This window comes from Choristoneura fumiferana, chromosome 12 (assembly GCF_025370935.1).
Source record: "Choristoneura fumiferana chromosome 12, NRCan_CFum_1, whole genome shotgun sequence".
In the NCBI taxonomy this organism is placed as follows: domain Eukaryota; kingdom Metazoa; phylum Arthropoda; class Insecta; order Lepidoptera; family Tortricidae; genus Choristoneura; species Choristoneura fumiferana.
Genome location: NC_133483.1, coordinates 16,867,168 through 16,885,516, shown reverse-complemented (window position 1 = coordinate 16,885,516; position 18,349 = coordinate 16,867,168). Strand labels below are relative to the sequence as shown.

Sequence of the window (18,349 nt, the reverse complement as noted above, 5' to 3'; positions counted from 1 at the left end):
GCGTGCGACGGATGTTACGCGCCCGCTCCGCGCACCCGCGCCAGCTGGCGAAGTCCCTAGTGCCCTGCATTGTAAGTTTACGAATCTCAAATATAACATGTAAGTATCTCTTACTATCCAACTTTTCTATTTCAGATATATGAGCGGTGAGGATACTGCAGACACGATTATGAACAAGTTTCTGGCCAACTTTGAGACGGAAGGCACCGTGGATGGAAGGGTGCGTATACTATACACTTACACCCTTTAAACTTGAGTCACAATACTAGGTGATACGAGAGACGTGTGCAGGACCAACTTTACACCCTCAGTAGTGATAATGGATTAGGACCCTACTAGGGTTGGTCCTGCTCCGTCTCCCGAATCACCCTACACCAACATTCATCATCATCATCATCATATCAGCCGTAGGATGTCCACTGTTGGGCATAGGCCTCCCCCATAGACCTCCATTGCAGTCGCCTTAGTTGGAAGCGGCCTGCATCCACCGTGAATCCACGGCTTTCACCAGTACCACTACCACGAGTTTACAGTGACGGTACTCGATAGCGACGGCGTAAATTACGAGATACTCGTATTTGTATGGAGAATTGTACAGCGCCTCTACAAATAATGAATGTTGGTGTAGGGTGATTCGGGGGACGGAGCAGGACCAACCCTAGTAGGGTCCTAATCCATTATCACTACTGAGGGTGTAAAGTTGGTCCTGCACACGTCACTCGTATCGCCTAGTATTGTGACTCAAGTTTAAAGGGTGTAAGTGAATACTCGGCGAAACGAATAATAGGAGTAGCGAAATTATACCAAACGTTGCTCAGCCAAAAGAAAAATCTGCCAATAGTTGTCTGCGAAACAAAAATCTGCGTAATGAAACTCGGCGAAACGACAGGTCACCGAACGAAACACATAAACGCCCAGCCTATACACGTCCCACTGCTGGCCACAGGCCTCTCAGAATGAGAGGGCTTGGGCCGTAGTTCCCACCCGGGCCCAGTGCGGATTGGGAACTTCACACACACCATTGAATGAGGGCTATCGCGTATGAATTCGCCACTAGAGGCGCTAGTGTAGCGTGAGGTCTCCGAAATGTCAAATCTCATAGTTTTTGGGTGAGCTACGCGATTTTATTTATAATTAGAATAATTTTGTGAATATTTTGCAATATCTGAAATTAATTAAGTATGGCAAATATGCGTTCCGGGGCAATGAATGTCTGTGTTTTGAGACAGTTTTGTCTTTCGGAAACCTTTGTCCTCCCTTTTTTCCGAACAAAACGGGGACTATACAACACTGTGGCATGCTCGATATTTTTATGGTACGGTTTTAAGGTGTATTAAATATGATTTTAATCTAAACTTTGTTTCCACGCCCGTAATAACAGACTTTGAAAGCCATACTTAAAAACCTCACGCAACAGTGCGCCATCTAGTGAGACAAAAAACGATAGCCCTCATTACTTCGCAGGTATTTGCAGGTATCCTCACGATGTTTTCCTTCACTGTAAAGCTCGTGGTAAATTTCAAATGTAATTTCGCACATGAATTTCGAAAAAACTCAAGCCGAGGTTAGATTGAACCCATGATCCTCTGCTTGAGAGGCCACAGGTAAAACCACTAAGCCACCACGGCTGTTTTCCCTTAATAAGGTAGAGGCGATTTAGCGACCACATGCATTGAATTGGAAAATTAACTTTATTGTTTTAGTAATAAGTTACAATATTCATTGTAATTATTGTAAATACTACTAGCTTTCAAAATATTCTTTGCCAGGTATGCATTCGATAGCTGCTTTTGATTCTTTAATATTAATGGCCTTATTAAGGGTTAATGTACCCCGTTTAATTATGATATTTTAACTTGAAACTTTGTCGTAGTACCTACTATTATTTATTCTGTGACTTGGTTTTCAGGTAACACTTGAGGAGTTCATGAACTACTATAGCGGCATCAGCGTGTCCATCGACAATGACTGCTACTTCGACCTTATGATGCGCCAAGCTTACAAGCTGTAAGCTGGCTCTACCCGTCGCTTGCCAAATGTTGGGTGTTGGCCACAAACATTTGGCCAAGCATCACGTCCACGCACATTTTCAAAGCTTCTGAAACGCCACTCGATATTTGGTGCACTGAGTTCACTAAGGTTTATTTGTAATATGTATTTCATTGTGAACATAAATTTATTTCTCAAATTAACATTGTATGAAACAATAATTGTGTTATTTTTAAATTAATATTTTAATTATATTTTGGTGATTATTATTATTTCTCCTTTAGCAGACGAGTTTCTAGATAAACTCGCTCATTCCACACTATCCCTGAGCTTATTTAATGAACCAAAAGAATTTCTTTGCTCACCCACGACCTTATTAGGGTTCCGGAGCCAAAATGGCAAAAACGGAACCCTTGTAGTTTCGCCAGTCTGTTTGTCTGTCTGTCCGTCCGCTGCTTTGCTCAGGGACTATCAATGCTAGAAAGCTATAATTTTGCACGGATATATATGTAAACTATGCCGACAAAATGGTACAATAAAAAATAAAAAAATATTTATTTTTTTAGGGTACCTCCCATAGACGTAAAGTGGAGGTGATTTTTTTTCCCATCCAACCCTATATATAGTGTGGGGTATCGTTGGATAGGTCTTTTAAAAACATTAGGGGTAAGACGATTTTTTGATTCAGTGATTTTTTTGCGAAATATTCAACTTTAAATGTTCATTAAAATTGAGCGTCCCCCCGTCCCCCTCTCAAATCTAAACCAGGGGGTGGAAAATTTTGAAAAAATTTAGGATGGTAGTAAGTATATCAAACTTTCAAGGAAAACTATAACGGCTAAGTTTGCTTGAGAGTTATTAGTAGTTTAAGAGTAAATAGCAGCCTAAGGTATAAAATATACCTAAACTTGGAAGATTCCGTATAAAATACGAAATCCTTAGAAAAATATTACCTAATTTTTTCGTAATGGCTACGGAACCCTATTTCAGGCGTGTCCGACACGCTCTTGGCCGGTTTTTTGAATTTATGATAGCTACGTTTATGCAAGATAAGGGCAAAATTAAAGATCGCCCCGGGGTGTCCACACTGTAATAAGAACACACACAAATCACACAAAGATGAGTCACCACCACGTCACCACCACCAGAGCCCTATTTCTCGAAACTTATTAGACTAAGGGGCTGTTTCACCATCCATTGATTAGTGTTAACTGGCGGTTAGGTGTGATGCCGTCTCTATTTCTTTTGTTCGAATAGACGGAGACGCCATCACACCTAACCGCCAGTTAACACAAATAAATTGGGTTTTGGTTTCATGAATAAAAAGAAAAAATATTACATTAGTCACTATAGGGATGGCGAACCAATGGCACGCGTGCCATTAATGGCACGCGATCTACGCTGTATCTCATGAACCGTGACTAGCTAGACAGTTGAAGTTTTCCTAGTTTTCACAGATGATGTGTATTTCTGTTGCCGCTATAAAGATGACGACCCCCTTTAATTTGTAACTATTTTATTTTTAGTATTTTTTGTTATAGCGGCCACAGTAATACATAATCTGTTAAAATTTCAAGTGTCTAACTTTTACGGCTTCAGAGATAGAGCCCTGTGACAGACGGACAGACAGACAGACAGCGGAGTCTCAGTAATAGGGTCCCGTTGGCACCCTTTGGGTACGGAACCCTAAAAATGTGACGCGAGGGCAGCACTTCCATGTTTTATATTGCAACATTCTTTACACTTACTATACTATACCTATCAGTCATATGGACAACGGTGTCGGTGATGTTATCTAAAGGAAGTAAGTACATCAAACTTTCAAGGAAAACTATAACGGCTAAGTTTGCTTGAGAATTATTAGTAGTTTATGAGTAAATAGCAGCCTAAGGTATAAAATATACCTAAACATGGAAGATTTCGTATAAAATACGAAATCCTTAATAAAATATTACTTAACTAGCTTTTACCCGCGGCTTCGCACGCGTAAACTATTCGGTGTGGTAGCTGCAATTGAAATTTTTGGGATTTTACAAAATTCCCCTGGAAATTTCCAATATTTATATCGTGGTCTTCATTGAGGTTGTGTTCTGAATAACTGTACAAAATTCAAGACTCTAAACCCAGTGCTGAAGTTTCAAAAATTTTCCCTATCCAAATTCAAATGCAAAATTCAAATTCAAATCATTTATTCAGTAAATAGGCCGCAATGGGCACTTTTACACGTCATTTTTTATACTACCAGCGCTTTTGGAAAGACCATCATTGCCAAGAAGAATGCGCCGCAAGAAACTTGGCAGAAAGTCATTTTTTCAAAATAAATAATTACAAATAAAATACTTAAAAACTACAGTATACAATTAAAGAAAAAAATACGAAATAATAATAATAATAAAAATAATACAGGGATGTATGGGGTCCTTAGTTACAAAACTATACCGTGGGAATATCGGGATAAAAAGTAGCGTACTTATGTGTTATTCCAGACATACGGCTACCTACATCCAAATTTAATGTATCTTAGTCTAGCGGTTGTTATTTCGACATTTTATTCCTAGGTATCCCGTGGTAATATCAGGTCAAAAAGTCGTCTATGTGTTTTTCTAGACATCCAGCTTCCTACATACCAAATTTCATAACTCTAAGCCCAGCGGTTATTATTTCAAGATTTTATCCCTATCCCGTGGGAATATCGGATAAAAATTAGCCTGTGTGTTATTCCAGATGTCCAGCTACCTACATATCAAAATTCATGGCTCTAAACCCAGCGGTTGTTATTTCGAGATTTTTTTCCCTAGGTATCCCGTGGGAATATCGAGTCAAAAAATTCCTTACGAGTTATTCCAGACGTCCAGTTACCTACATACCAAACTTCATGACTAAGCCCAGCGGTTAATATTTCAAGATTTTATCCCTATCCCTTGGGAATATCGGGATAAAAATTAACCTGTGTGTTATTCCAGAGGTCCAGCTACCGACATACCAAATTTCATGGCTCTAAGCCCAGTGGTTGTTATTTCGAGATTTTATCCCTAGGTATCCCGTAGAAATATCGGGTTAAAAAGTCGCTTATGTGTTATTCCAGACGTCCAGCTACCTACATATCAAAATTCATGGCTCTAAACCCAGTGGTTGTTATTTAGAAATTTTGTCCCTAGGTATCCCGTGGGAATATCGAGTCAAAAAATTCCTAACGAGTTATTCCAGACGTCCAGTTACCTACATACCAAATTTCATGACTCTAAGCCCAGCGGTTAATATTTCAAGATTTTATCCCTATCCCGGGGAATATCGGATAAAAAGTAGCTTATGTGTTATTCCAGAGGTCCAGCTACCTACATACTAAATTTCATGGCTCTAAGAGCCCTGCTGTTGTTATTTCAAGATTTTATCCATAGGTATCCCGTGGGTATATCGGCTCAAAAAGTCACCTATCTGTTATTCCAAACGTCCAACTACCTACATACCAAAATTCATGACTCTAAGCCCAGAGGTTGTTATTTCGAGATTTTATCCCTATCCCGTGGGAATACGGGATAAAAAGTATCCTATGTTTAATCCAGGTTATAAACTAACTTTTCGCCAAATTTCATCCAAATCCGTCCAGCCGTTTCAGCGTGAAAAAGTAACAAACATACTCACTCACTCACTCACAAACTTTCACATTTATAATATTAGTAGGATTTTTTATTAATGGCTACGGAACCCTATTTTGGGCGTGTCCGACACGCTCTTGGCCGGTTTTTATAATTTCTGGTCAGCCTTTAATAACAGTATTAACACTTATTAATACTTAGTACTAACACTTAGTCATTAGATTTTTAAATAATGGTATTTTATTGGCTGGCAAGATGAAAGAACGAGACAAATGGCATCGGTCGGTTGTAGCTATCCCTTTCATCGTGCATTAGCTTCTATGTTAGGCGCTATGGAAAAAAATACTTTCTCTCCTTATTAGGGCATGGTTTATTTTCGTAAAAAAGAATTTTCAGAGTCCCGTTTATTTAGGTAGTACGCTTTCAATGTGCGTATACAGTTATACATACACGAAAAACGGGTCAGTATTTCCATGTCTGTACTGTCCAGTCCGGGCCGGCCGGTAAAAAAAAGACTGTCACGTCACGTCACACTCGACTCGTCCGCCAGTTCGATAAATAAATAAATAGTTTGTTTTGTTTTGTTCGTGGTTCTACTGCGTCATGACTGCGACGTAGTCAAGCAAAGCAAGACGAGACGTAGTAGTATCCTTTGGTAGTATCTCTTGATAGGCCGTGTGCTGCGCATTCTAAATATTGCGAGTGGAATAAAATTGTTGGAGTTGAAAACAAGTGAATACAACGATGACAAGTGAAACCATGTATAACTCATATGCTGGAAAAAGCCGTACTAACTCTAACTGTAAGTCCCATTCATATTCGTTTACCGTTTCAGATGGAACTTAGTAGATTTTTTTTCTGCAGTTTGTTCAAACTGATCGTTCCATATGATATTTTATAGATAGATAGCTATGTTATTAAGTAGTTGAAGTTTTATGGGTTGCGGCGTAAATTCCATTACGGGTTTCGTATATAAGAAACTACCTGCATTTTGAGACCGGCCTGTATCGATCAGTTACTATTACGTTGTATTGTAGCGTTGAGGGGATTGTGTCGTCACGGTTTCTCATTCAAACTGCGGATTTACTATCATTGACTACAAAATAATGATAAGAAAATAGAGAAATCGAAATTATACGCCCAAGAAAGCTATAAAAAGCAAAACATACAAACCCAGATTTTGTTTTGATTGACATTATCTAAAATTGATCAAAATCAGTTTAGGGAATGGAATTGTTACAACCCACAGTTTACTTTAATTTGAAAATAATCAGTCGAAGTGAACTCATTAAAACAGTGATTCCCAAAGTGGTCCAGGTGGACCCCAGGGGTCCACGGGAGACTTGCTGGGGTTCTACGTAGCCGTGAACTAAAAATGGGGGTCCATAAGATGTTAATTGGGGTCCACGAAAATTTATCTGCTTTTGATAGTAAAGAGCAAAATGTAAGCATAGTTTTTATATGGGCCTACCTACATTGTTTAAGTACTAAGCAATAATATTTTAATAAGGCAAGCGACTGGACAGAACTCAGAAGCGACACAATTTTTATTTTTTGGCGACTTTAAGAATGTGGTAGAAATGTAGCAGCAGGGGGTCCACCGAAACCAGTAAAATTTTGAAAGTGGTCCACGAGAAAAATAAGTTTGGGAACTACTGCATTAAAAAAAATAATAGTTGCTTGTATATAAGAAAATAAAAAAGCTGTGGTGGCCTACCGCCTGTGGTTTGACCTATTGCCTCTTAAGCAGAGGGTTGTGGGTTCAAACCCTGGCTCGCACCTCTGTTTTTCGAAATTTGTGTGCGGAATTACATTTGAAATTTACCATGAGCTTTGTGGTGAAGGAAAAACATTGTGAGGAAACCTGCACAAACCTGCGAAGCGATTCAATGGTGCGTGTGAAGTTCCCAATCCGCACTAGGCCCGCGTGGGAACTATGGCCCAAGCCCTCTCATTCTGAAAGGAGGCCTGTTCCCAGCAGTGGGACGTACATAGGCTGGTATGATGATGATGATGATGAAAAACAAAGAAGTTAAATCTGTTATTTAGCCTTCATTCATTGAAATGGAACAATATAGGCTGGTATGATGATGATGATGATGAAAAACAAGGAAGTTAAATCTGTTATTTAGCCTTCATTCATTGAAATGGAACAAACGGATGTGAGTATGCAATCAAATTCGAATTTGGCATTGTCTTACACAATACAGTACCAATCTATTGCTCATTCAAATCAACTGCTTGGACCATGCAGCATGGTCTAATAAATTCAACACAATGCTATGACAAACAGTATGTAAACAATACCAGTAATTTATATTAAGTAACAAGCCTGGTGGCATAGTGGTTTTGACCTATTGCCTCTCAAGCAGATGGTTGTGGGTTCGAGCCCGGGCTTACACCTCTGAGTTCTTCGGAATTTATATCAATTCAATAAATAATCCACTTATTAAGCTTCTGAGTTTTTTGCCTTAAAGTTATAGATTCACCATTCAGATTCAGCTTTTGCCCGCGGCTCCGCCCGCGTGGATTTCGGTTATCGCGCGCTATTCGCTCGGGAACTATGCATTTTCCGGTATAAAAAGTAGCCTATGTTCTCTGGCCCAAAAACTATCTCTATGTCAAAAATCACGTCGATCCATCACTCCGTTTTGACATGAAAGACGGACAAACATACACACAAACACACTCTTTCGCATTTATAATATTAGTAAGTATTAGTAAGTATGGATTTAACCTCGTCAGTCCCCATGTACTTCACCAAGTATGTACTTGGTGAATAAGAACTTTAAATCTATGCTTAAGTAACTTCCAAAATCACAAAACTTAGAATTCTCGGCTCGGTCTGTAGAACTATGATAAAAAAGTCAGGACTTATGAGGTTTTCTCAATATCGTTTTTGATTGCCATCTGGCTTAATGTGAAAGCCTTATTTTTACCTGACTGTCTGAAGGAGGGTTATGTTTTTTGGAGCGTTTGTATGTATGTATGTTTGTATTATGTATGTATATATGTGGGTATGTATGTCCATTTCTTTGGTCCTCGCTGAGCAGCCTAACTGGCTGGAGGTATTTTACCATAGATAGAGGTATCATTGAGGATATACAGTATTTCAAAATTAGTCCCGACCTGATGCGAGGTATCATAGGTGCATTGCCGGCCCTTGGAGCCATTGATTTGACCTTTGAGTTGTACCATTCCGGGAATGACCATATTTACCTATATATATATTTTAACACCACAGCAGCATTCAGTAACTTTCCACGCCATTTTTGAAACCCATTCTAGTTTACGTACGACAGTCTATTGTTTTGCGTAGATTGCAACACTGTCACGTTTTTTGTTTACGGCAAAACTGTGCGACGTTATTGTTGCCTTCTATTTGTAAAACTTTAACTTCATAGTCTTTTAAGAAAGTCTCAATAAACTAAAGCTAATATAACGAATTATTCCAATTGCTCTTGTTTTGATTTGGTACTTTGTGTATTCAAAAGGTTTGTGAAGGTTATCGCGCCTAATGAATCCTACCGTTCTTAGTCACGATAAAAATCTGGTGGGTTGTTGTTGTTCAGCCTTCAATGTGTTTGTCACTTCTGAGATATGTACCGCTTTAGCTTTTTTTAGTTTAATTTGTTCAAATAAGGAACGGATGTTGTAGTACCATCAGCCAAATATGTGGTCTACCCTAAGTGATTAATCGTTTGCATGTCGATGAAACATAATGTAGAGTCTGTCAAGAAAGTTCGACTTAGCGACATTTGACAGGAACTTGTTTAAAAATATATAGACCACTTATTTGGCTGATGGTACCTGCTTTTTATTTACGTGTAAGTAATGTCAGTTCAGTGTTTTGTGGCGTGGCGTAGTAGGTAGCTGCTTGTGGAGTGGCGTAGCGTAGTGGGGGCGCGGGGGGGGGGGGGGACCCTCCGGAATGAAAATTTTCCTCCGCCCCGGGCGGCGCTGATACCCATGCTGCTACGCCACTGCTGTTCATACGCAATAGGCGATAGGTAGGTAGGATGGTTTCTATAGGTAATGCCAGTAATGCGTAATATCTCCCTCAGTATTGATCCCAAGTTTGTTTACGTCTTTAACATTACATTACCATATTGAATAGGCATGTACCTATGTGATATTCGCAAACTGAGAACACTACGAACCATACACAACGTGTGGCGATCATTTTCCGAAAATCGAATTTTACTGCAAGCGATTTTTCCATTCGCAAAAGTTACAAACTACACATTACAAAGACTTTATACGAAAATAAAACAAATTTGTCTAGAAATTATTGTTCTCTTTCAATCCTGCAGTAGCATGGCACCGTCCGCAATCAGACACGTCTCGGGTGGAGGAAGAGCTGATGTTAAAGAGTTCACGCGCGCTCGCCGGGACCACCGACCCGCTGGAGAGACTCCGTCTGCTTTGCCTCTCTCGCGGTGCATCGGGCATTATGGTGCTTGGCAGGTACATGTCTTGAAGATAAGCCACTTAGTACCTACTGAATCACATTGGTGCCTCAAAGTCACGTATAATATTACACCAAGTCTGCCTTAGTAATTATTGCGCAATAGATGAGATACAGAACATTTACAGGGCTAATATTTACAGATCGATAAAAGTTAGGGATCTCCAAGAAACGAGCCAACTCTTTTCTCAAAGGGCCGGTAACGCACCAGTAATTCTTTATGTAATGAAATTAGTGACCGCCGCCCAAGGTTGTTGCCTTCCGTCTGGTGACCTGTTTGCTCTCATTTGTACCGATCATATAAAAATAGCATTTCCAAAAGCATTTCTTAGGATACCGCTCTCTTCTTTCTTTCAGCCGCAGCTACGTACCAACCGCTATTGCTAAATAATTGTATCTTTATCGGAGGAAATCAGCAGCAGAGCTTAGCTCATTTGTAGGCACCTTCTGAAAAAAACCTTAAAGATATCTTTATGTCTTTACCTATGTATGAGATTGATGCGTGTCCATGACGATCGTGTTTTGCTTGTAAAGTGAAAGGGATTTTTTATCAATACACCTTCGCTATAATTATTATAGGTAATTTAGATTGGAAATGTAATTTCCTAGTCATAAAATATACTAAACTAGCTTTTGTCCGTGGCTTCGCCCGCGTGTAATTCGGTTATCGCGCGCTCCTACCTCGGGAACTGTGCATTTTTCCGGGATGAAATGTCACTCTCTGGCCGATGATACCTGCCAAAAACATACATACATCAGCTTCACATGAATATCAGAGATTTATTCTGTTTGTAAACAAACAAAAACGTGTGTCGCTCTCTAGGTATACTTATAGATATAGGAACATTTTGGCACACAATCCCTTTCTTTAGCATTCTAGCCACAAGTTGTCTACGCAACTGCGATCCCTTTAGACTTTAGTATCAACTGTCTATGGGGAGCGATGATCACTTAAGCACCACCATGCTATAGCCATGCGATCCACTACCTGAATTGGACTTTTATTTTCTTTAAAAACCGTTAATAAACAATTGTTCGTTTTTAAAGAAAATAAAAGTCTTATCACGAATAATTATTGCAATAGTAGACACATTAACTTATATTTTAAGAACAATTCTTATAGATCAAATTTTGAATTTTCATTCAGTGTTTATGGAATATAATCGAGTAAAACTAACAAAAATGCAACGTTGACAGCTCAGCAGGTATAAACGCTCTTACTTGTTGCGAATTGTCCTTCCGTTTTATGGTAAACATCGTGGGAGGGTAATGAAATGACTCACTAGCCTCGCACGATGATTCCCATAAAAGATTGACACCACAAGAAGAAACTTTTATAAACACGAAACAGTACTGATGCTGAATCTAGTTTGACTTGTCCTTAATTTTTGTGGTAAAAAAACATTGTGGGAGGGTGAACAATGAAATGACTCATTTTTATAAAAGTTAACTCTGGAAACATATCTTTTTTTAAACAATATTTGTTGAGATGGTAATGATAAAGGCGCCGTTTAAAGGTACAAAAAATACCTCTATAGAAGTATTACAGTTCAAGTGTAGTAAGTAAATAATAGAGGTGAGACGTACTAGGCAAAACGCGGACTGAGTCTTGCGAGTACGCGTCCACAAAAAGACTAGGTTCACGAGTATCTACGAGTACTTAACTCAATTGACTCATTGCGTAAACATAATGATTCCCGTAAATGCGCTCCCGTAATTGCGTATACACCGTAATAGTTTTAGTAGTTTTACGAATATCGAGCTACCGAATTCCACGTCACAGTTCAGTCTTCACACCTCATATTTTTTTAATTTTAACTTATATTAAATACCGACTAAAAACTTCCCTTCATACTTAATACAGGCTTAGGATTGTCAGCAATTTATATAAAGTTTTCATTTAAAAAGTGTACATAAATGCTAGTTTTCAAGTTGGCGGAACGTTGTCAGCCGCCGTACTCCTAAATACTCGTACGCTAAAAGAATCGCGGGCGGTAACGCGAACTCACGCGTCCAAGCCAAACCTATTCCAAATACCTATTCCAGTAAATACGTCTCACCTCTAGTAAATAGTGGTGGTAGGGTATCAAATAACAAATGATATTGTTTCGCAGCCTCCAATGTCGGAATCTCGCCGCTCTATCGTGGAGCAAGCATTCAAGAAGCTGGATAAGACCGGAAAAGGCACTGTCGCCATAGACGACCTGCGCAGAATCTACTCGGTAACTGCTAACCCGAGGTACATTATTTAAGTTATTTCTTCTCTTAAAAATCGAGGAAGTTCACTATTAACCTTTTTTCCAGGTCCCGCGAATTTAGATATGCTACCACAAAATTAGTTATAGTATATTGTTTACCTACCTATGAAGCTGAATCGTTTCGTTTCGTCAATCGTTTTCGCCGCTTCTTTCTATCAGACGGTATAGGGGATGATGGTTGAAAGAGATTGCGAATGCGATCACGAGCATCAGCGCGACGTGAGCATTCGAACTTCACATTGATATTTTGTGTGGCAATACGATGGTGCCGTGGGGTGTCCGGGCAAGAATAGCCCCCGCAACGCAACTCGTCTCGTTGAGTGTCGTAGCATAGTAAAAGAGGAGAAGTAGGTTCACTACAAACAAAAGTATATCGCGCGGTTTAAATGTGTGCGCGCCGGTTGGCGCCGGTACGCACGCACCCGCCGCACGCACACTGATAATTTTAGGAGAATTACGATTACTTACGTATTTTTTTGTATAGGTATACTTGTAAATGGGTATGATTTTATACATATTTCTTGGGGATAGATATAATAATTAGAGTATCGCAGTTTAGTGATAAATCTAAATTTAAGTGACAGATACTTAAATACATACAAACATCCAAGACTCAAGTGCCTACCTACTACAAACATTTATATTCATCATACAAGTATTGGCAAAAAAAAAACAGTTCTGGCACTTCGCCAGCCACTGCCGCGGCACGCTCGCTTCGCTCGCTCGGCTCGCGCACTGAGGGTCGCATTTCTACCTAACACTCCTCCTCGCTTCGCTCGTCGTCGTACCTAACCAGACCTGCCTTAGTAGAATAGGTAGAAGCATCGAATTAAGGAACTGATCTATTTATTAGGTGACAGATCTATTATTTTGGTGATCGAATTTTGATGATCAAACTATAATTTAGGATGCAGGTTTACATTAATTTGATGACATACAGAGACAGATTTGACTTAGGGATAGACGCAGTTTATGACTCTAAATTTAAGACAGAAAATATAGTGTAGTAGTAGTGTAGTAATAGTTTCGTGCAGGGACACATGAAAAAATAATAGAGACCTACCTACCTATTATTAATATAATTATAGTACCTATTACGTGTAGGTAAACATGAGTAGTATGTACACAGTCTTCATCACCATTCCGGCGAATTTATAAATAATATTATAATATTTAAAAAAATGTAGTATTTTTTTATGTAGTATAATAGACGATAAGGCCGCCTATTGCTTACCTTAGAAAATGTATATACCTGTTTTCTGTACTGCTTACTGTGTTGGTGTGCAATAAAGAGTTATTGTATTTTATTGATAATAATATAGCAGCATAGAATCTTGTTTATCTAGACACAGACATAAGACAATTTTAAATTAACTTTCGTACTAAAATTATTTGCCGGTAGGTAATTAATCTAAAATAGACATCGACAACCCTAAGCGCCTGCGCTGGAGTAGGCAGTTAAAGCTCCTAAAGGGTCGGAGTGTTAATACTTCTTCTCTTCTACTATGTTCGTAGGAGGCGACTAGGGGTAAATCTAGAAGACGGGTAGATGCTTCTTCTGCGTGCATTGTCTGCGCTGAGTGGAATATGAGCGTGGGGATTACGGCTTGAGCTTGAGGAGAGTGATGATTATGTAACTGCATACTAGAGACTTGGCTCTGTAACAACTGGATTCCCGGCGGGTTGCCTTTGCCTGTTACTTTTTCATCACACTTGCTCTTAAGCAGGGTCGTAACAAGCAGGCTAACTTGGTTGCAATTGAAACCCCATTAATAAAACCCAAGGGCCTTTTTTGCGTATCTAGGCGTTATGAGTTGTTGCGCGTACTACTTACTGCGGCTGGCGCGGAACTGGAGCACGACTCACACGACACGCCCCTCAGGCACGTGTTGCCCGCGGGCTTGCCAGTGCTGCCCTCGAGCTGCGATTGCTACACCGGTGTCGGCAATTTTTGTAAATTGAAAATACAAACTGAAATATAGATGCACAGAAAAACCAGAAAAATAAGACCAGCACTGGGAATCGAACCCAGGTCCAGGAATTGAAATAAAAAATACAAAAAGATTCCAAAAAAAACAATCTTAATTTGATTGCTTAGTAACGATATCTCTTGTCCGGGTGAGCGGTTAGTTCCGATGGAATGCCGAAAGTTTCTCGATGAGGGCTACGGTATAGATGTCGCTAGCGTCACTGCTTGTGGCTAAATAAGAAACAAACAAGCTGAGATATGAGGTGCATAGGGGAAATTCGTGTCTGTGCCGTTGACCAGCAGTGGTGTAGCAGTATAGAACGCGGTACGGAATACCGATGACCTGGGTTCGATTCCCAGTGCTGGTCTTATATTTCTGGTTTTTTGTGCATATATATTTCAGCTTGTATTTTCAATTTAGGCTTTACGGGATGTCCGTAAAATTAAAAATTTGGAATTAAAATAAAAAATAAAAAAATCAATCTTTGTAAAAATAATATTTATTCGAATTTAACTTGCATTATCCTATTTTTAATTTTAGATACATGAGCGGGGAGGACTCTGAACACAAGACTATGACCAAGTTCCTAGCTCACTTCGAGACGGAAAGCACCGTGGATGGGCAGGTGCGCATACACAATATGAAGGGTCCACGGAAAGAACGTGTCTAGTCACCTAAGCAACTTTTTGAGTTATAGCGGTTTGAAAGTTAGTCATCACGAACAATTACTATGGTTACCATTTATTTAAAAGATAAATAAATTTGTTTTTTTATTATTTTCAGATTATTTAATTCAATGGTTAGTCATAGTACTTTGTGAGCTCTACATTTTGAGATTAAAATCTCAATTTTAAAAAAAGGTGACTACGCATGTTCTTTCCGTGGACCCTTCATATGCGCTTGAGTCGCAATAGTGACTTTTCTTAATTTTTTTTATGCTACTGGATGGCAAACGAACAAGTTAAAATTATGAATTAAATGTCAAAATACATAACGGATGATCCTTAACTCATAGCTGAAGCATTTAATGATTACTTTGCACGACTTCACCTGTTTAAGCCTCCACTCAAAAAGTAAGCGGCGCCATTCAAAGCTACGACAAACCACATAGTAGGCCTTTTCTCTCCACTCACAAACTGTATCTAATAAAAAGATATTTTGCTAACAAAACTTAGAGTGATCACTAGTATATAGAACAAGCATCGATAATTGACTGTCCTGTCGTGTCACCAAGTAACTTAGTTTTAGTGAAAGGAACCAAAGTCAATCTCTCTTTATTTCTATATATAAGATGATGATGATGATCTGTGTTTTTTTACTTATTTTGTACAATAAAGAGTTTACATACATACATACAAATATATCATGCTATATAAGTCTCTTTCATGTAGGTATTATAAAATAAACGTGGCGCCACGCCACGTTTTCGACACGCCATCCGACGCGTGTCAGGCCCATATTATTTATTAGAAACATGCGTCGGACGAAGTGGCGTGGCGTCGCGTTTTAGTAGTGTATCAGCGCCAAACAAAACGTCATAATTTCACAAGCTTGTGAAACTGATCGCGCGATAAAAAAAAAGCGATCAGCCGAGCGTTTTGTATGCTAAGACCAAACGTCATTCATTATCTTCGCACGCTTAACTCCCACACGCAACGGAAGAACAAGTATGAAACTAGACAGCATAGGTACCACTGTCTGTGGGTTTTCATAAAGTCAACTCTTGAGTATCATATTTTTTACTACATATTTGCAGATGACGAAAAACGCTGTTTACTAGCCCAGTATTCCACGTTTATTTTTTATTTTTTTTAATACTTAATGTGTTTATTGTCTTCAGGTAACACTGGAGGAGTTCATGAACTACTATAGTGGCATCAGCGTGTCGATTGAAAATGACGGCTACTTCGATCTCATGATGCGCCAAGCTTTCAAGCTGTAAGATGGCTCTGCGCGTCGCTTACAAATGTTTGGTGTTGGCCATAACCATAACATAAACATTTGTTCAAATATCGCTTCCCCGTACATTTTCAAAGCTTCTTAAACGTCACTCACCTTTATTTAGTGCACTAGAGTCACTAATGTTTCCTTGTAGTGGAACATAAATTTTTTTTTCTAATTAATATTGTATGAAACAATAATTGTTATTTTTTTAATATAATTACATATTTTAACTAAATTGCCGCTTTTTTTTACTCATCATCATTATCATCATATCAGCAGTAGGAAGTCCACTGTTGGACTTAGGCCTCTCCCATAAACCTTCTGTTGCTTCGGTTCGAAGCGGCCTGCAGCTGCCGTAAACATGCCGCTTTAACCAGACAGATCATCCGTCCATCTCGTTGGTGGACATTCTAGGTACGCTGCGCTTGTCGCTGAGCAACTCTGACCCTATTTAGAAGGTCTATAGTGAAACACCACGTGTCTTGTGGTGTGGAGATACCATCGCCAATATAATTAGGCTTAGTGATTCCTTATATGTAGAGATATTTAATCATCATTGCACACAATATAATGTAACCTATGAATATTCAATACAGATCTAGATGTGAAAGGTGTTTTATTTTAAAGACTCCCTTAACGTCTACCCATCAACTTTATGTACACTTGTACAGTCTGTTCCATATAGGAAAGACTTACAGTGCACGCTTTAGGAAATTATTTAATAAATTGCATTTCTTTAGTATGCGGTCCAAATATAATTCTAATTAAAATATCGAAGACATCAATCTTAGTTTCATTTATCCATTAACTAGTTGTTGTCCGCGAGTCCGTGTAGAATTTGTTTGCTGGGATATAAAAACTATCCTATGTCACAACAGATAAGTAACCTACCTACGATTTTAATCAACATACAAAGTGCGCTCGAACAACGCACACATAGACACTGCTTACGGACACTACATATATCTCGGACCGGTTGGGACCAGTGCGAGCGCGAGTGCCATCCGCTTGTGACGCGCGTCTGTGAACTTTTTGTGCAGTAATGGAGAATGCAAATTTATTACTCTTTAGAATATAATAATCGTGCATTTTACCAATGTCGAAATCGTCGCACGATATTTATTGTGACAAATTTGTAATATAGGTAACAATACATTAACATTAAAATACGACCAGATGGCTAAGTGGTTAGAGAACCTGACTACGAAGCTTGAGGTCCCGGGTTCGATCCCCGGCCGGGGCAGATATTTGTATTTATATTACGAATGTTTGTTCTCGGGTCATGGATGTTTAATATATATTTATCTATATAAGTATGTTTATCGTTATGCACAAGCTTTGCTTAGTTTGGGACTAGGTCAATTAATTGGTGTCAAGTAAGTATCTCATAATATGTATTTTATTATTTATTAACAATTTATAATTTAATAATAAAAATTTATTTATTCGATACACATAAAAATACATAATAGCAATAACATAATCATATACAAAAAAAAACATTAATCATAATTATAATAATCATTATTATTTATTTATTTAAAATATTTTAGTTATTAATTTATATTTTCATTCTTCCCGTTTCATTCTCAACAACTAGATATAATAAATAAATAAATAAATGAGTGCCACTACCACCATAGTTTTTGTGCTTATGCACAAAAGGTGGTAGTGGCCATAGTTGACAACCCTAGAGCGACCGCCGAGCGTAGGTGTATGAAAAGTGAAGTACGACCTAAGTTCAGTCACCAGCATTAATATCTGCCACAGCGGAGCGTGCAAAAATATCTGACACGTCTTTGCTACCCTAGAAGTCGTATCAGATATATATGCACGCTTGTTGTGTCAGATATTGGTGTTGGTGACTGTACAACATACCTTTTTTTTTTTTTTATTCGACTGGATGGCAAACGAGCAAGTGGGTCTCCTGATGGTAAGAGACCACCACCGCCCACAAACATCTGCAACACCGGGGCTATTGCAGACGCGTTGCCAACCTAGAGGCCTAAGATGGGATACCTCACGGGCCAGTAATTTCACCGGCTGTCTTACTCTCCACGCCGAAACACAACAGTGCAAGCACTGCTGCTTCACGGCAGGATTAGCGAGCAAGATGGTGGTAGC

The 18,349-nt window shown here is 39.0% G+C and overlaps 2 protein-coding genes across 5 annotated transcripts in view; both read left to right on the top strand.

The window, feature by feature from the left end:
- Nucleotides 1-2,243, top strand: part of LOC141433520 (calcyphosin-like protein) — a 111,424-nt gene extending 109,181 nt beyond the window's left edge. For all 4 annotated transcript variants that reach the window (XM_074095590.1, XM_074095591.1, XM_074095593.1 and 1 more), the window contains 2 exons: nt 136-220; nt 1,910-2,243. In XM_074095590.1, the coding sequence (XP_073951691.1) occupies nt 136-220; nt 1,910-2,011 (187 nt within the window). In that variant the 3' untranslated portion in view covers nt 2,012-2,243. The remainder of the gene's footprint in view (nt 1-135; nt 221-1,909) is intronic.
- Nucleotides 2,244-12,139: 9,896 nt separating this feature from the next.
- Nucleotides 12,140-16,835, top strand: LOC141433518 (calcyphosin-like). Its single transcript, XM_074095585.1, has 3 exons — nt 12,140-12,292; nt 14,822-14,906; nt 16,122-16,835. Exons 1-3 carry the CDS (start codon nt 12,174-12,176, stop codon nt 16,221-16,223), a joined length of 306 nt encoding a protein of 101 aa, XP_073951686.1. The 5' UTR covers nt 12,140-12,173; the 3' UTR covers nt 16,224-16,835.
- Nucleotides 16,836-18,349: the final 1,514 nt, after the last annotated feature.